This window comes from Danio aesculapii, chromosome 6 (assembly GCF_903798145.1).
Source record: "Danio aesculapii chromosome 6, fDanAes4.1, whole genome shotgun sequence".
Taxonomy (NCBI): Eukaryota; Metazoa; Chordata; class Actinopteri; order Cypriniformes; family Danionidae; genus Danio; species Danio aesculapii.
In genome coordinates this window covers 44,232,972-44,253,851 of record NC_079440.1, presented here as the reverse complement: position 1 = coordinate 44,253,851, position 20,880 = coordinate 44,232,972, and the positions used below count along the sequence as shown (strand labels likewise).

General features: G+C 34.4%; 1 protein-coding gene across 1 annotated transcript in view; it reads right to left on the bottom strand.

The window, feature by feature from the left end:
• Positions 1-20,880, bottom strand: part of rad18 (RAD18 E3 ubiquitin protein ligase) — a 72,835-nt gene that overhangs the window by 1,523 nt on the left and 50,432 nt on the right. The window contains exon 12 of the mRNA XM_056460340.1: positions 13,507-13,553. Within this exon, the coding sequence (XP_056316315.1) occupies positions 13,529-13,553 (25 nt within the window). The 3' untranslated portion in view covers positions 13,507-13,528. The remainder of the gene's footprint in view (positions 1-13,506; positions 13,554-20,880) is intronic.

Genomic DNA, 20,880 nt, shown 5'->3' with positions numbered 1-20,880 from the left:
AAGAAAAGCTGAAAAAATAAATGGATATTAATTCTGCAGCTACAACGGCAGTTTTTGCATGACTTGCAATTGAGTAGTATGATTGATGTGGTTTCTCTGTGTGCACAGAAAGTAATTCGGAGAAACATTTCTCCAAAAACAAAAACTGTGCACAAAAATATTTAATTAATTTTTTTTTTATTATTTGTTAAAATATTAGACAAAAATGATTTAGACCTTATAGGTTTCATTTATGTTTGACATTACCTTTAATAAGTGTCCAACTTTGTTATCTCCTATTGTTTTTAACCCTGATTTTCCTAACATAGGCCCTTTAGACTGGACCAAAATGGGCATTTCAAATATATCTTGCCTTTTTCTAGAAATCTTTTCAACAAATATCATCTGAATATAAAATACTACAAATGTATATATTTTTTAATTACTTAAATTGCATAACTTTTTTAAAACCTTCATCCGATAATGGCAAACTGCGATTTACGCGCATTGAACAAATTGTGATAAACAGTATCTTAACTTTAAATAAAGAGTTAACTTAAAATAAATGTATTTTTATTGCTTTGTCCTACACATGCTTGTCCTATTTAGCCTGAAAATTGTTTGGAAAAAGGATCTAGGCAGTGAAACGGTTAATGCAGATTGTAATTAGAAAAATTGTTCTTTAAGTGTACTTCACTGGGGCCTCATGAACTCAATTATAAATTAATAGTATTATTGCAAAAATATAATGTGCTGTGTTTATTTATATAATTCTTAATTAAAATAACAGAATCCCACAGTATTTAGTCTTTAGTCACAGTATTTATCTAACAAAAAAAGGCCAGTAGAAAGCTTTCATTTAACTTTCACATGATAGACACTATGCACTGTAAAAATGCAGGGTTACGCACAATTCCTTCATGTTCTTCGAACACAAAATGATAAGGATAACTTATTTGTTTTTACAAATTTATTTGGATTGAACATAAAACATTCAAGATGTCCCCCCCAAAACTCAAGATTTGCATTGATTCAGCTCATTTTATATAAGTAGTTTGAACAAACAGCAAAAATCTTTTTTTGAGTGTGGCAAAAAAGAAACATCAGCTTTAAAACTTTAACTTCAAAATTATTCTTTGATTAATATGTGCATGAGGTGGTGAGTGAGTGTTAATTCTGGAGTTTAAGTCACTGACCACCGATGCTGTAGGGCCTTATAGTCTGGATTCTGCTGGTGAAAATGCCCTTTCACAAACAAAAGCATGGATGAAGTCCAATTTCACAGTGTGGCCACTATTTCTAAGGACTTGCAATTCCACTGCTTTTCAAGGACATGCTTTTATCATTTAGATGGGCTAGCCTGCATTCGCTTTCAAGTTAGCATGTACAGTGTCTCAGTTATTGAAAATGAAGTTTCTTTGCCAATTTCTTTTTGTCCTTTCTGGTCATGTCTCGTCTGTACAATATCCAATTCTTTCCGCAAGATCTGATCATCATAGATAATAAATGCCATGATGTTCTTTCTGGTCTTTTTTTCATACAACAAAAGGAAAGACTTTTTGAGGGACAGTGAAATTCAAAAGTGATGTAAAAAAAGGAAAAAAAAAAAGAAAAAGTGAGAGAGAAAATATTAAAAATATTTTAATATAAAAAAATCATCAATTAGCATGAATATTAATCAATTATTGCTTGATTTCATCTTATTTTTGAAAGGAAAATAATGTGCTGAACACCTAAAATATTGCTTCAAAACAAAAGCTAAAGGGTAAGCTGCGAAGATTCTGCCAAACAATTCCTTGTCCCTCTCGAATTTAAATTCCAAGCATATTAATATAATAAAGTTACAATGTACGAGCATGGCCTCAATCTAAAACCACAGAAATACTTCTCTTTTGAAATGCTTCTCTTTTGTTGACAGCTGATTTATAAATAATATTCATTCCCTGGGAAGATGTTTGGTGCTTGTTGCATTTTCAAATGAGGTTATTAGCGACTCAGCACTTGCAGAGATAAGAGTTCATGTGGATAATTTACTGCCAAAATGAGCCACTCAGAGACTCCAGGAAAACATCACAAGCTGCTCTCACCTAAACATCACAGCACTGCAGTTTACAGATAGTGCCCATACTAAATTAATCAGCAAAAAATAGAAAAGAAACAAAATGATGAGTAACAAAGTTTCAAATATTTGGCAACACATTTTACACTATTGTGCCACTTTGCAAGTGTTCACTTTAAGCCACATGAACAAGTACATAACTATACTTTCATTTACAATCAAGCTGTCAGTGAACAAATGGCTGAAAATCTGCTTAGATAACCCAAAAATGAGAATTAAACCATGTTTAACTCACCTTCAAGTTATACTAGGTTTTAGTGACTTTCTTCTACAATAGTAATGGGGGATATTTCTCTAAAACAGCGTAAAACAACCTTAGTTACCCTTATTAGGTAGTCTACTATGTAGGCGTAAAATCTGACAACAATATCTCTTATTTTCACATCCCAATGTTGACAGGTATGCTCTGCGTATGCAACGTTTATGAGTCATGTAAAACAAATAATTGCAAACTGAAATAAATATAATTTAATCAAATTGTTTATAACTTGATGTTTTATGAGTTTATATACTTCTTTTGTGATTATTTTGCTTTTAAATTAAGAATTTTGCAGGGTCGCAAAAATGTTTGACTTTGTTGATTTTGCGTTAGATTCAGCATTCACAGAATCATGAAAAACAAGGGGGTCTGACAAATGCGTTCAGGCAAATGCAATGGTGCATGCACTAATATGTCACATGTCTACTCTGTTTATAATCATTTTTATTGTTTGTTGTTTTATTTCTTATACTCGTTTCTTTTATTCTTGTTTATGTAAAGCACTTTGAATTACCATTGTGTATGAAATGTGCTATATAAATAAACTCGCATTGCCTTGCCAACAGTAAGTTAGTCTGTCATGAACATGTACAGTATGACAGATAGCAGAAGTTCCACAAAACGGTTTAAAATATGGATATTTTTCGTGCAAAAATTCATTGATTCACAACAGGAGACTTTTATTGTTATGGGAGACTTTTATTGTTATAGCTGTCTGAAGTGTCTGTATTATAACCGGTAAAACTTGGTTGCTGTTTTTTTGTATTGGGCCTTTAAGGCTAGTCCTCCCCGCCCACCGTTCCCACGTGCCTGTCAGCAACATGCCTCAGTCGCCGCCCTCGGCTGCCTTAGGAAGCAGATCTCACGCCGCGTTTGTGAGAAATACTACAGTATGAACTTTACCAATCAGTTTTTTGATGCAGTTTTTGTGAGTTGCAACCATGAGTCACACACAAATTCGTTACAAAGTTCACACGTGCACACACGCACGCACGCGCACACACACACACACACACACACACACACACACACACACACACACACACACACACACACACAGAGTGAGAGTGAGTGAGTGAGTGAGTGAGAAAGAGAGAGAGCGCGAGTGAGAGAGAGAGCGCGAGTGAGCGAGAGAAGAGAGAGAGAGAGCGTTTAGCTTCGCACTGTTTGTACGCATATGTGACAGGAAGCGTCTTCCTTTATAATTGTTCTGACACGCGGCTGTGCTGATGAAGTAAAGCTAACTAAATCGCTGTAATTCATTACACACATGCACTGTTTTAAAACATTTTAAACTTGTAAAACTCACTCTTGATCACGTTTGATGATAATTGATGATCCTAGCGAACTGAACAGACCTTTTATTCCCGGTTGCTTTGCGCACGTCTGGTCTTGTTGATATGATTATACACGTGACTACCGGGACATGTTAATACGGGCAGCTGTCAATCAATTCGGTGGCCTGGGGGACCGCACTCCTACGTCAAGCTGCGGTCTATCTGAAAACCGCTCCAATTGGTCCACCGTTTTCATGTTAAATTTGAAAAAAAAAAAAAGAAATGGGTGATTTTATATCATCCCAACAGACTGTCTGTACAATACATCTACACACGTCTGTCCAAACAGCTTTAAAAAGTAGATTTTTCACCATAGGTGCCCTTTAATGACAGATGCAGCAAACATCTCTCACACACAGGCTTTTTATAAGAGACTGACATAGGTTAAAGCAGATGTTTTTGGTATACTCTTGTTACAGATGCCACAAGGCAACCCCCAGGACGGACTTAATAAAGCGGCAGAGAATGCTGAAAATGCAATGATTCCTCTGCAGGTTACGGCTTATGACTCTGGATTACAAGCACACTATTTGCAACAGCTTATTCAAACATCCAACGATCCTAATATCTTCCAGATCAGCTCTTAACAAACGGAACTAATTGATTCGCTTCATTTGAAATGGAGCAGCTTTAGGGTGGCTTCACGGTTTGAAAACAGGCCAGTGCATGTCACTGTCAAAAGAAACCATGTATGGAGTCTTAATGAGAAAATCCAAACATCTAAGCGATTATTTCATTTATTCACCCCAGTTAAAGGGTCAGAAATGGTGAGGATGAATGTTGCATATTCAAAAAAGAAATGTTATTTTATGTAAGTGAATTATGTCAAAAAGTAATGCTACAGGGTCACTTTAAACAAGCTTTTACAGGTATAAAGAAGGCCAAGTTCGTAAGGAAGAGTTATTGAAGGTGAAAGTGATGCATGACCTCACAGTCATTCATATGGAGACTGGTTTAGTTGGAAAAAAAAATAATAATAAAAGGTGTCTTTTAAATAGATTAAACAATGAAAAAGTGCAACAATCTGTATCCAATTATGAAATACTATTATTATTATTAACACTACTTCTGTTAAAAAAAAATAAAATAAAATATTTAAACCAAATCTCAAATTATAAGGCCAAAATCAAGCAATTAAAATTTGCAAGATAAAATTTGCAACCTTTCAGCAACGATGAAGCATTCTTCAACAATCATTCTAATTTGTTTTTAGGAATTAGACCCCAATTTTTAAATAGTATGCTACAAAGTGCACTACAAGTTTCAGCTTTAAATGCAATTAATACAATAATCTGTGTGTAAACAATATAAGCAAAGGTTTGTTACACAGATTTCTTACACAGTTCTTTTATTTCACAGTACTACATTGGGTTAAAGCAGATTATTATGTGTATACTCTATATTAATAACAACAGACCACCATATTGCACTGCTACGAGTGCAATATTGCATTTATACAACAGTTCGATGGTATAATCGGCATTAAAAAATAAACAAATAAATAAATAAATAAAATAAAATAAATCAAACACAACAATCTAAAAATCCTTTTGTATGAGGAACTACTTCCATTATTCCTTCACATCTGCAGCTGATGTCAGAAAAGCAGAAACCATAAGAATTCACCAACGTCATTTTAGAGCTAGTGTTTGAAGGATTCTCTAGCATAATATCTAAAGTGATGATTTTGCTCACATTTTAAGATTATAAGGCTCCATAGATTTCCCAGAGATTTCTTTGTTGCAATCGGAAGATCACAACAAAATTAACCCCGAATAGACAGCAACGCAAAGACTTCCAGATTTTCCTGTTGTGTTTGCGATAAGGAAAAATGGCAAACTCATGCGGGCATTTCTTCTTTCTTTTTACTGAAGTAGTCTGCAGTAATGAAAACAGGAGACTCATTAGAAACAAAACAGATAGCCAACCAAAAAGTAACTCAGGGTTATACAAAGAGTGACCAACGCAAAATGCATACATTCCTGATATCAGAGTCCCATCTCACACTCCATACACTACAATTATATGGTGTAAATACAGCACTACAGCATACAAAAAAAAATTATTTGATGTGTTCGTTTCCAGTGAGGACTTAGAGAAACATGTTCATGCTTTTATCAGCAGCAGATTGGCTTACTATAATGGACTCCTCACTGGCCTTCCCAAAAAGACAGCAAGACAGTTGCAGCTCATTCAGAATGCCACCGCCATGATTCTGCCCAGAACCATAGTTACATTCAGAATGGATTTTAAAAGTATTATTACTTGTCTATCAATCACCAAACTGCCTAGGCCCTTACAGATTTACATTCCATTCCATTACGGATATGCTGACTAAATACAAACCTAATTGATCATTCAGATCTTTAGAATTATCTAAACTAGAAATTCCAAGAGTTCAGTCAAAGCAGGGTGAATCGGCCTTCAGCTACTGCACCCCCGCTGCTGGAATCAGCTTCCAGTAAAGATCAGATGTGCTTCAACAATAGGCACATTCAAATCAAGACTTAAAACACATCTGTTTAGCTGTGACTTTACTGAATGAGCACTGCTCTACCACCGACAATCGCACTATTATGTTTTTCTCTTCCTTTTCATTCTTTTATAACCTGTTTTAACACATTTTAATCAGTTTTTTTTTTGTTTTTATATTTTTTGTCTTTATTTTTTTATACGCGTCTCTTTTATTCCTGTTTCTGTAAAGCACTTTGAATTACCACTGTGTATGAAATGTGCTATATGAAAAAACTTGCCTTGCCTAAAAAAAGCCTCAAAAGTACATTGTTGTCCAACAGCTGCAATACTTGTCAAACTGTAGTGAGTTTATTGATGTGCTGTCACTATGTGGGCGGAGTAATGCCACCTTTCCACTGCAGATGACATTCAGGCACGACTGTCAGAATATACCCACTTGTGGCAGTCGCACAGAATTTTCAGTTTTGTCATGCACCATGAGAGAGAAGCTGATTCTCGTGCTGTCCGAAATAAAGGAGTGTAAAAGCAAGATCCTTTATTCTCTGTGCGTTCACCATGGTTGAATGAATGAACACTTGAAACTCATAGACCACTAAAAAGTTTGGAGATAATGTGGACACAACTTATAAAAAGAATTCTCATCTCGCAAGCACGCATCTGCTTGGACAACACTGGAATACATCTCATCCGGTCGACCGGTGGCATACGGCCTAGTCGCAGGAGTTTAATATTTCAGGAGACAAATATTTCAATGTACCCGCAACTCGAATTGGATCCAATTTTTCTGCATACGGAGATGATCACTACTCCATGCAGCTCCCGGACTACTCTCCATTGGAAATGAATGACTTCCGGTCTGTCGCTGGTCGTATGCAGAGGAAAAGCGGCATATTACACAGGGGTGAGGAGACTGTACGAGTGCTATTATCACAGAAAAAAATTGGCTATCAGCCAATCAGATATTTAGATAGGTCAAAAAAGTTGGAGTTTTACCTCTGGAAACTCAAGCTGGGGTATATTTAAAAAGTATATTTTAGAAAAGAAAAAGAATTACAGAGAAACACATTTTTTCTTGTAAAACTGTTTTATTCCCCCACATTTAAAAAAAAAAAAATGGTATTACACTGAAGACTTTAATGCCAAAAGCTTTTTAGGGCTTAATTATTTTGGAAAAGCTTCAGAGTGAGAAGTAAATTCAAAACTTTTCTTTTAAAATTTTTTTTTATTAATCTCTATGCAGAAGAACCCACCAAATATCCAGAATTATAATTTATTTCCCAAAACAATTTTTTATTCAGGCAATTTTTATTTCCCTTTGTGAGTCGCAAAATATTGTATAGCGCAGGATAACTACTGCTGGTTTGAAAACAATACACAATAGATAACAGGTGTCCGGTCCATTCTCTCTCCCCATCAAAGGAGGTCTTGTTTTTTTTAAAAAAGGCTGAAGACCCCATAGCTATGGAAATTGGCCCAGTTGAACACTGACATGAGAATTCATGTGGGATTTGGTGCAACTCAAATAAACCAGCTTCCTCTCTTCTTTATGCCTTTGCAAAGAGATTTATTGTACGACAATTAAGCAGGAGCTGAAGGCTTGCAGATAAGCCTTCTAAGAGCCATAGAAGGAATATTTTATTCATAAGAAATATTTGATCCATATGCTTAATGAGGAAAAACACAAACAAATCAGTCCTTCCAGTCCCCTGGTTCATGAATCACACGAGCGCTCTAGAAACACTGAGCACTTGCTTATGGCTTCCACAGCAGCTTCAAAAGGAGAACGAATGGCATCGCCTGGGACACAAAGGCAGCCGTATGTCTTGATGAAGGTTTAACCAAACAGAGATGGAGTGGAGAATTTTTGTGTTTCATAAACAGAAAGACGAGGCCGCTAAAAAGGCTGATCTACGCTGGAAACACATAAAATCTTTCAACATTCCTGTGTTTGGGAACAGGCTGTAAATAACAGCAATGAGATAACATTTAACTTCTGAGAGAAAATTGAAACAGCTGAGACCTTAATGCGTGAGTCTTTTATCTGAGCTTCAAAAGTTTAAGCTAGTCTTAAATTCTGATTGAAGGTCCTAAAATGTAAGAAAATGCTACAGGTAATAATTCCTAAATTATGAGGGAGGATTATCGAGTTAAAGAATGATATATATTACAGCCAATTAATAAGCCATTTTGAGAATTCCTTTGTGCATCTATGCCAAAATGTATCTTAAAACACTAAATATATTAAATTTTCTGTTCTTAATAAAATGAAAAACAAAACATGCTGTCTGCATTTAATATTCACCTAACTATTTAAGTCAGCTACACTATAAAATGACTTGTACCGCTTGTTCAAAACTTAAAATGAGTTGAAAACAATTCTTAAGTTTTTTTTTTTGGGCGGGGGGGGGGGGGGGGGGGGGGGTTAATTGCTTCATGTTCAATCCACTTAAATTTGGGGGTGGGGGGGGTTAATTGCTTCATGTTCAATCCACTTAAATTTGGAAAAATTATTAAATTAACTTGTGATTAATTCAATTAAATTAACTTAATTTGTGGAATTGGATGTAACCCAGCATTTTTTAAAGTGTACTATAAACTAGAACTGTGTACTCCATGTACATGAAAACAGTCTAAGGTTAAAAATAATATTTTCTAATAATGTATTTTTGGATATTATCGCCTAAATTTCTTTATACTGAAATGACCGATTTGGACCCTGGTTTCACATGCAAAATAATAATTTAACATCACCAGTCTAATACATATTTTTTGTACTTTGTAGAAGTATGTGAACTGGGACTGCGCCGTGGACTACCTTAGTAGGATGACAGAGTGGTGAGAGTTCATTTTACCAGCATGATGACAATTTTGTTCTGGCGAAGGCAGAGAAGTTTCGAAAAGAAACTCTGGAAAATTAATCAGCTACTGCTTATGTCAGACATTTAAAAAAGGCTCAAGTTATTAGCTGTAGATAGACAGCAGTTCAAAAGTCTGGGACGTTACTTTTTGAAATGTGGCTGTTTTCTAAAGGTGCTGTATGTATGTTTTTGACTCTTCTTAAGCATAAAAACACCATAATATGTTTGCAGATATTTAAAAAACTTGCTAAGTGAAGATTCTTGTTTATCTGAAAAACAATGCTAAAGTCAGATATTCTGCTTTAAAAATGTGCGTTACGTGCCGGAACATCTATCTTTGTTTTGACCCCTTTAACCTGCCCAATGCCAGTTTAGCTAATTATATTTCAGCACCCTGGGTTGCCTTGGTGGAAAACAGCATTTTGAGGAAAGCTCTCAAAGTATGCGTCCACGACCGAAATGTGACCTCCAGTGGAGACAGTAGCAGACTCCGAAATGAGAGTTACACATTAGGTGCTTATTAATTTGCAAATAATATAAAAATTAGAAAAGTAAACATTAGATGAGCAGGTTACATTGTAAGCCCGTGTCCTAACAACACGCTACGTGATGAGATTTGCAGTGATAAGCAATTGGGCTGTTTGCACCAGATCCAACACGACAATTTAAATACAGCCATTCAGATGCACAGAATAGTGCAATTAGTGCACTTACTGCACTTCAACAAAATGGCAAGGTTTATTATCTAATTAATACCTATTAAATACTTTCAGATTATCAAATGTACATGCTGAATCACTGATACGTGTTCAGTAGTAAGGCAATAAATGTCATGTAAAATGGCATTAAAACTCACATTGTTAGCATTTAAAACTGAATAAAGCACATAAGGTGTAGCTGAGGTGATCATTGTCAGTTTATCCTGTTGTTCAGCTGCAAGAAATAAAAGCCGTTTCTAAAATATAAATTTCTCCTTTTAATATGGAAAATATTCCTATTGCGTGCCGTTGCTTTTATTTAGAACACAACTTAAATCAGCCTTTAGGCTCGATAGTCTGGCACTCTCCTGTTGATGTCGTCGATCTGGCAACCTGCGCTTGCGTGCGTTTTAAACCATACATACTGCACCTTTAACCTTACAGCACAGCAGAACTATGGAGTCAGACTCTATGCGAATAAATGGATTTGAGATATGAATGGAATCTAAAGAGATAATATTTGCCAGCTAAATGTCCTCTATTAACTCATTATCTCATTAACACATAACAAACTCTCCCTCATGTGGTTTTAAATCTTTCTTCTGTTGAACACAAAAGAAGATATTTTGAAAATGCTGCTTGCTGAGAGCCATTCACTTCCATTTTAGGCCAATACTAATAAAAAAAAAACCATGGAAGTCCCAGAAACTACTTTTTTGTTTTCAAATCATCTTCTTTCAACAGTAGAAACAAAAAAAATAGTTTTTTGAACAAGTGAAGGCTGTGTAAATGACAATTTTTAATTTTGGGTGAACTATCCCTTTAACTTGTGTTAAAAGTTGAGCACTTCTGTTCAAAGCTCTGCCAGCATTGCTCACCATAACTGATGAATGCGGTCAGACGGTGGTTTATTGCCAGCACAAAGTTCTGCTAAGCTTTTGTAAATGATAGTTATAAGAAAACTGGATTTAAGGCAAACTACGATTTATTGACTTTCGATTAGGAAACGTGTATGTGGATTAATGCTGATAAGAGATTCTTTAAAACCAAGGGCACCGACTTTAATCTTTAGAGCCGGAGGAATTCTGTAAACAGTAGAAGGAACGGATACCTTTTTTTTTCCATGTCATCGTGTCAACAGAAATCCTGCCACTCCAGCTTAGCCTTAATATCACGTCTGACATAATCCTATCCCACAAACGCAATTTTCCATATAGGATGCTTATAAAAAGTCCTAAGGTGTATTCCCAAGTGGCGTTTGTGGGTAATTGGTGGGCATACGATGTCTCTAGACAGAAGTGAAGTGGAAAGAGAGCAGCTACTGCATGTAACTCTTATCCCCCAGTGAGTGGCTCATAGTGGGGGGCTCTACTCCATCAAAGAAGTGCAATCCTTCGCTGAAAGAAGGTCTTACGCACTCCAGATGTGCTGGAACTACAGAGATACATCTCAAGCCAACAACAACTCGCTTCACTCTAAGCCTTCATTAGATGACGGCGATTGCAGGGAGTTTTGTGGGACAAAATTATGTCAAAGAATAGACCACATGTTTATTGCTGAAAGTAGCAAAAAAATTTACATGGGAAAATCGGCAGTGGTTAAATGAAATGAAGTGTCTGTGACTAGAGTCATCGCAGAACATTCAACAACAAAAACTGCAGTGCTGTCCAACATTCAGACTGTAAGATTTGTCAATGTTTATGAAAGAAGTCTGACATGTTCACCAAGACTGTATCTATTTGATAAGCATACAGTAAAAACACAAACGTTATCAAATACTTTTTAAAAAGTTTTAAATACATTTATTCTGTTTTAATATAATTTAAAATGCATTTTATTCCTGTGATGGCAAAGTAAATTTAAAGCAGCCATGATTCCAGTCTACTCCAGTCCATAAATCATATAGAAATCACTCTAATATAGGGCTGCAAGAAGTTGGGATAAACTGGCTCTGCAATATTTTTATATTGCGATATGAATATAATTTCACAAGATGACTTGTTACTCTATTTGGAAAACATTCATGATTTTACATTGATTGGGATGATTTTGAAGGGGAGTGAATCTGCATAAAAAATAATAAACAAATGACAAGCATAAATAAAAAAAAAATAGAACAGATTTAAATGAAATAAACGGTGCTTAATAGTTTTCTAATAGTATTTAGGCACAAAAAAAAGATCTAATCAAATGTAAAATAAAACTTTACACAGTAGTCAACATTTGAAGTGGATCAAAGTTCATCAATGTTGGCCTAAAACTATTTAACAACATCATTTCTTGTCTAAACACAATTTTGAAAGACTTTTGATTCGCCTCAAATGTTATACTACTATAGTCTTCAATATGCCTTTAACTACCCAAACAAGAAAAATTTCTTAACTCATAATGACGCAAGTTAACACACTGAATGTATTTTTTGCATTAATGAATTTATTTTTTTCAACACATCTCATAATTCCTAAAATATCAACCTATTCCAAAATGTAGATACGTCGGTTTATGGTGAAAGTACTGGAATTAATACATAAACTATGAAAAATCAGACCAATTTATTTGAAAATATATTCAAAATAAATCCTTTTTGAATACTAAATCATCTTTATTTTTTGAAGAATACCATAAAATATTTCAGATTCTCATTTAACATGTTTTCTTGTTTGTTTTTTATAATAAAACCAAAATCAAGTGTTGTAGAGCAACAGGTTTATATTTGGTTGATTTTTTTTGTAAACCAACAATGCTGTGTGTGTAAACCATTATATAAACGGTTAAAGAGTGATTATTTAAAACAGTCAAAATATCAACCATTGGGTAGAGCAGGCTGTCAAAAGGTTATTAAATTAATTAAATACAATTAATCTTTGTCAATTGTTTGTTAACAAATTTTTATAATTGAGTGAATTTGCTGGGAATTATACATGATATATTGTTCCGCCCTACTCTAATATAGAGAAATTGCTCTAACAATAACAAAAAAAAAACATCAGATATATTTTCCATTTTAAAACATATTTTTGCGGCAATGTATTTTTGAACAACAGAAATTTCATGGCTTTTTAATTTGTTGATGTTAAAACTGTCACTGATTAATTTAATGTGGACATTTCATACAAATATTGGATATAATATGCAATGATAAATCATGCACAAAGCTGTGGTGAAGAGGATATGGAGAAGCAAGGTTATTAATAGTCTCTAAAACTAAAATGTGAACTTAGAAATCATCATATTTTTAAATCGCACACATATTAAAAATTGGCACACGAATCAAACATGCCAATACCTACAAAAAGTCTCTTGGAGCGAAATCTCAAACCCAACAGGAAGTCATTTTAGTGTACTTTAATGAACTCCTCCCAGGGATTTCATTAGATCAACACCAAAATTGAGTATTGTTATCTAAAAGTCTTGGTGATGTTAAATTGTGAAGATCTAGAGTTTTCATTGAAGGGCGTGTCCATGGCAGCCTCACATCATATCTTATGGGTAGCCAGTGAAGGCAAGCAAAAACAGCTGCAATATGCTCTTGAGTATGCACCAACAAGCTAGCAGCACACTGCAATCATGCTCATAATTAGCAGCAAAATAAAGCTAAGCGCAATCATCTAAATGGAATCGAATGAATGTATGAATAACCTTTGTTAGTACAAAAAATTAACAAAATGGCTTGATTTATTTTAAATGTTGGCAAAGATGAAAAATAGCACATTTTGTAAGCCTGCACGTGATGAAGTGTGAAATGTGTATGTCATTTTGATGGACGTGAAGTGCTTCTTACTTGAGTAGCTGCTGTCTTGTCTTCAACAGAAGATATCAGAGATGGAGCTGAAGTGAAACAAGGGGGAAAAAAAATGAAACTATTAGTATTTAAAATTCAGGACAGGCCGTCCTGTCAGTACAAGTGTCTTAACATGTCTATTACAAAACATTGTGGGCAGAGAGAATGCCATTACAAACAGCATAATAAATGACTTGCAGCCTGTCAAGCATATTCATTTAAAACTCACCTGGCGTGGTGTTAAAATATGTTTTTGTATTTATGTTAAAAAGCTTTCCAAGGCTTAATGTGTTTATAATATGTCTTCTTTCTGGTTTGGCAGTCAGCATACACAAGAATGCTCAAGCCGCCTCAAAGGTTTAATTGTATTGTAGATGCTTACGAAACCAAATAGGGATGATCATTAATCTTTTAGAATACGGTTCCCTCTCAAAAGACACACACTTCATATTAATTTATTATATAGCTGACTTTTTTAGCGTTTTGATAGAAATTGGCCATATTTTACTATTCTGACAGCCAACTTGCATTTAAAGGTAACAGGATAGAGCAAATTTGTTCCTAGGCTGATTTTCACCAAGCGAAACAATTAGGTCACATGACATTTGCACCACATAATTGTATGACACCTAAATGCATCAATCTTTAATAAGTATTGTGGAGCATGACATCATGATCACATACAAATTACATCATAGAAATTAGTTTTTCTATTGAGTGGAAATTTTCAGATTTCCAGGGCCATTTTTATATTTTAGACATTTTTTAAAAACCTCTTAATCTTTTGCATGTTGTCTTATTTGAAAAACAATAATTTTGAAACTAAAATGTTCAACAGTGAGTAATCTAAACACCTTTAATTGGATAATGCTTTCAGAAGCTCATCAGAAACGCACGTGAGTGACACTTAAAAGTCTCAGGCTCCAAAAATATGAATAAAAACACAATAATAAAAATATGTAAAAATGAAAACTGATGCAACATGCATGTTATCCACAAATTTACACGATTACGTTTTTAAACTTCACTTTAAATTGTGAGAGCTGTAGTTTAATTGTACATGAGTATTTCTGTTCCCCATATAATTTAACCACAAATCTGCTTAAATCATTGAAATTGTTTTATGGTTGCTTCAAAATAAGCGATCATAAGAATTTTCAAATGATTTATTAGTGAATATTCTAGCCTACAAGACCGGTTTCTCAAAGGTCTCATTCAAAACAATTTAACATCTGTTTTTAGGGTCTGGGCACCTACGGTGCGTAGGCCTTATTGGATTTGCTCCGTTTCTTCTTCTTCTTCTTCTCTAGAATGAATTGCATTTGAGTGGCTACGTTTCACGCACACGTATAAAAATTGGCACACACATCAAACATGCCAATACCTACAAAAAAGTCTCTTGGAGCGAAAAAAGTGCAGTTTTTGCCATTTCAGGCATTGTATTTTAATGAACTCCTCCTAGGGATTTGATCAAGAAGTTGTTATAACTCAGCCATGCATTGTCCGATCTGCTTCAAAATCTACGCTTGATAAGAGTCCTGACCTGAACACATTTAGGTGCCGATATTCAGTTACAATTATAGCGCCACCTGCTGGCAAATTATTATAGTCCACTGCTGTCTGACATCCTAAGGCCACCGGGGAGTGGTGAGCCCGGGTGCGATGTCTCTTTCATCGCTGCTTGCAGCTTTAATTTGTCTTTGTTTCTGTGCTTTTTTCCCCCCTAAAACAAATTAACAAGCATATTTTTTTTTAAATGCGAGCATAACCAGTCAAAACTATTTGCCCTTCTGTCAATTTTTATTTTCTTTTTCAAATATTTCACAAATGGTCTTTTAGCAGAGTATTTCCCATAATATTTTTTTCATCTGGAGAAAGTCTTATTTGTTTTATTTTGACTAGAATAAAAGCAGTTTTTCATTTTTAAAACCACTTTGAAGACAATATTATTAGCCTGCTTATTTTTTTTGCGATTGTCTACAAAACAAATCATCGTTATACAATGACTAATTAACCTAGTTAAGTCTTTAAATGTCACTTCAAGCTAAATACTAGTATCTAAATTTCTAGTAAAATATTATGCACTGCATAATAATGCAAAGATAAAAGAAATCAGTTATTAGAAATTAGTTATTAAACTATTATGTTTAGAAATGTGTTGAAAAAAAATCTTTCCATTGAAACAGAAATTGGGGTAAATAGGCAGAGTGGTTAATAATTCAGGAGGGCTAATAATTCTGACTTCTGTATATCATCTTTGTTGCATTTTATTCTAGCCCAGTTTGTGCTGAATACAACAAAATTACATGATAGTCAAGCGTATAAATACAAGAAATAAGCACAACTATTAGAGCATATCCAAATATCCCAAGGACCCCACAAAAAATAAAATAAAATAAATTAATTAAAAAAATAAAAATAAAATAAAAATCACACTGCTGAGAGTAAATATTCAAACTGCGACCGACATCTTGACAAGCTATAAAAACAATTGACACAACGAGTGTCTTGTTGATGGCACATGTACTTCTCACATACACCCTGAGCCGCAATACTTTGCCTCTGCAGGCGTGGGCAGAATTGAGAGGCACTAGCGATGATAACTCAAGTCAAGACACAAGGCCCTGTCACCTCTACGCTGCTGCTCTGGGCCCGACTCCGCTTGAGAAATGATTACAGAACTGGTCTGCGCTGATGAAAAGCACAGGGGACACAATAAGCCAGCCAACTGCCATGGAGGAAGTGCGGAAATTGTGAAGCTGGGGGCAGTGATGGAAAGGGGAGAGCAGTGGCATGGGAGGAATTGGTTGCACGGGAGAAAAGTGGGAATGAGAGAAGAAAAAAAAACAACAACTTTATTATAAAAACATAGCAATCATGGCCCCCAGTCATCCCTGACCTTTATTTGAGGATTCAAAAACAATAGACAGAAATATAGCGGGGGTTTAATAGGCATCAGCTGCTAATGTAGCAGATTGCTGTGATATATTGACTGAGATGAGTGGGTAGGTAAGCATAGAAGACAAAAGCATGTATAAAGTGCATGCTTAAATGCTTGAAATGAGTTATGAATATGTAATTTGTGTTTACATATGTTTTAATAATAATAAAAAAAAACTCGCAATACTAAAAGTATAAGTAGGATGTGATCAAACTTTTAATTGGCATTCATATAATAGAGACGAGAGTATGTACATGTTATCTGACAGGTTAATTACAGCTAAACTTAAAATAGTGCCAAACTACAATCTAAGATAAAAGATAGACAATTAGAGGGAGTGATTCATGATTTATACAAACTAATGAGAAAAGAAAAGCAGTCTATTTTTCAGTTGTAAGTGAACTACTGAATAGACAAATATACAAAACTCAATGTAACTTACTTTTTGTTCATTTTACATTTACTATTAACATTAGGGTTGCACAATATATCGTTTCAGCACTGATATAGCAAATGTGTGAGTCCGCAATAGTCACATCAAAGGGATCTGGATGTAGTTGGGATTATAGTTGACCAGACATTATACTGTTAACAACATAATATCAATAATTTCAAATTTTAACCTTAGTGTGAATATTTAATATTTGCATGTGTTTAAGGCCTGACTGTAAGAATTTTAAACAAATTTAAGCCATTCAGGCAAAATAACTTGCAGTAAATGTTTGTAGCTTTAAGATTGATTTTATATTATATAATTATTTACTTGATTAAATCCATACAGTGTTATTATTATTATTATTATTATTATTATTATTATTATTATTATACAGTGTTTATTTCATTTTTGCGTCTGAATACTGTTTTACTACCCAGAAAATCATGTCATTTTTAATATAATATTTTATGCAGATATGCTCCCCTATAAAATCAGCGCAAGTGATTTAAAATTTTGAATACTTTCAGCTATTTATTTATTCTGGTGAAATTGCATATTTAATCGCAAAATACAAAAATCACAGTGAATGAAAATATTGCAATTTTTTTTACAAAATCGTGCAACCCTAATTAACATGTGAACAAATTCCACCAAAATATACTTTGGTTACTGACAGATAAACCTGACTCAATCTGGACACAGATTAATAAATAATTCAGATTTGTGTGTGTGTGTGTGTGTGTGTGTGTGTGTGTGTGTGTGTGTGTGTGTGTGTGTGTGTGTGTATGCGTGTATGCGTGTATGCATGTATGTATAACGAAAAAAAGAAAGAAAAAAAAAAAGACAAAACCACAACAAGGCAGCCACACGCACCTGATTCTGCCCTAAATATGATAAATTGACTCAGTCCTTGTTTAAACTCAAATTTGTTATAGATTCAGGGAACAAGGAGGCCCAGGAGAGAGAAGATTAATGTTCACCTCATTTAAAGGACAAAAATAAAAGGACAGAGAAAGCAGAGAAATATTGCAGGTTTTGTACGGTTTCTACTGATTAAATACAAATCCTTTTCAATAAAAAATAACATTTTCTTTCCTCCATGCATTCATTGCTTTTAATAATGCAAAAATGGGGTCAACAAACAAGGTAAGTGGTTGCAAACAATTTATATGGGCTGAATTTAAACAGACAAATTAAGTTGAACGTTACTAAATTTAATTTGCTTAAATTCAGCCCATATAAATTGTTTATCAACCACTTCCCTTACATTTTTTTTTTTTTTGTAAATCCAATGAATCATGTTTTAAAAATATATATATTTAAAAATTTATTAAATTGAAAAACCGAAGCATTATTATGCACCTGCAGTCTTTGTATTATGAGGAAAAAGAGTCATTTATCTGCTGATTCAAAGCAGACAGACAAAAGTCATGCTACCACTGAAACTTCAAGGAAGGAGAACATCAAAACGTCTTCCTACCTCCAGCGTTTTGATTGGTTCCACGCCTGTGTATCACCTCAATGTCACGGTTCAACAAAAGCACTCAAATGCGTCACTTCAGGGTGTATAAACGCCACAAAGCAGATCAAACCATCTTATGAAACTGCGATTCCAGGCTTTCTTTAACAGCAATCAAAAATGAAACAATCCAAAACCTTTTAAAAAAACACAAGATTTTTTGATCCTGGTAAAACATTTTCAGACAAAGACTTCATTTGTAGGAACTCAATTTAAAAAACATGGTACAAAACAGGACTGGAAAATGCACTTTATGCTTAATTTTTTAAAACATGAGCCTGAAATATCAGGAAGCAAAGTGCTAATGAAAGTACAGCACCGCATTCGCCATATTTTAATAAGCATATACAAACTAATCCCTTGACAACAAGAAGCATCCATGTGAATAAGCTGGTAGTATCAATTAATTACCCAGCGTAGCAAAGCAGAACAGAACAGCATCCACACAGAGACTCCAGCACTGAGCCCGTAATGGATCGTATCACCTCTGATTTGTGTCCTTACACTAGTGAAGCTGTCAGCGTCTGTGACTTACTGCACAGTTGCAATTGACTTTTACCTTTGACTGCATCTCAAGAGAGTTGCTTGATAATCGATTCATTTAAGGACTATTAGTGTGATCAATTGACTAATTGATTATTATAATCATTAGGATTTGATTAGTTAGTGTTATTTAGGGTTTAATTATTGTAGTTGGGTTAGGCAGTTTTGAAGGGATGGTTTAAACCAAAAATGCCACCATTTACTCGATCTCCACCTTCTGTTTGAGTTTCTTTCTTCTTTTAAACACACAGGAAAATATTCTGAAGAATTTTGAGGAAAAAAAGCAGGCATTGACTTCCATTGTATGTTTTGTTCCGACTATGTCAATGGCTAATTTTTTTAATATTCGTCAGAATAGCTTGTTTTGTTGTCTTGCACATCCATAAGAATGCAGGGCTTGGTGTAAAGATCACCAATTGAACAGATGACCTAAAGGCTGATTCATACTTTCGCCTGGCAGTGCATCACGGACCTCTGCTGACTGTGCGTGCACCTCACGAAATCTACGAGGCTTTTATACTTGGTGCATTCGCTGTTGTGACATTCTTTAAAACGACAGATGGGTAAACATAGAAGTAGGAAGTTTCCAGAACTACGTCATATCATTAATTCCATTCAAGAATTTTAAACAAATTATTTTTATAATTTTTATAAATTATTTTAATAATTATAAAGATTTTTATAACCATTTAAGATTTTTTTTAATCAAACTTTGATGCATCACTTGCTTTTGTTTATTTCTCTGACAATCTGCCTATTATAGTTTATTAAAATATTAATGACAACAGAACATGGATGGCTCTACAAATATATTTTTTTAATATGGAAAGAATAAAAGCAAAAAAAAAAAAAAAAAAAACGTACTTGCGTACACACTAAAAACACTGACGTTATACAATAACTTGCCTAATTACCCTAACCTGCCTAGTTAACCTTTTTAACCTAGTTAAGCCTTTAAATGTCACTTTAAGCAGTATAGAAGTGTCTTGAAGAATATATAGTAAAATATTATTTACTGTCATTATGGCAAAGATAAAATAAATCAGTTATTAGAGATGAGTTATTAAAACTATTATGTTTAGAAATGTGTGGAAAAAAAAAAATTTCTCTCAGTTAAACAGAATTTGGGGCAAAAAAATATACCGGGTGGGTGGGGGTTGAGGTTAATAATATCTCATAAGTTTTTCTAAACTTTTTAACAAAAACTTTATTCCTTACCCACTGCAGTTGCAATTTCTAGCCAAGAATTATTGGTCATCTGGTTATCCCTATGACCACGCATGGACGGACTGTACATGTCTGTACAGTCATACTTGTTTCCGACATAACCTCTTTAAAGGGTTTCATATTCCACTCAGACAAAATGTGGCGTTGCGCGAACTGTTCGCTCGAGTCTCAAACACAGCGATGACGTCACAGTCGCCACATTCACTTAAGCAAACTACCGATTGTGTCAAATATAAATCAGCCTTAAACCCTTCCCTAAACCCAACCAATAGTGTTTTAAAAGCAATTGATAAAAAAAGTGGATTGTCTGCAGCCACATAGTGTTACCTTATTTTACATTGCTTTTTTCCTTACTGTATAACTGTGCTCACTTGACTTTAAATAACAAGTATAATACTGTAAAAAGTGACCACACCAGAAAAGTTGTCCAGATAGATGAGGCAAATGTATTCGATTACAAATTACAGACACCGTTAAGTTGTTTTGTGGTATTAATTTGGTGCTGTGCAAAGAACTGCATGAATATAATCATTTATTTGTTGATAATATGGCCTGTAAATCTCATTAGTGGGGAAAAAAAAAATCTAAATTTGTTGGTGTCATACTGCCATGCAGCATTCATTTTAACTGGAAACTGGGGTCAAACATATTTAGGTATTTATTTGAAGTTTCACAATGTAGGCTGGGGCATGTATTTCCAACGAACCT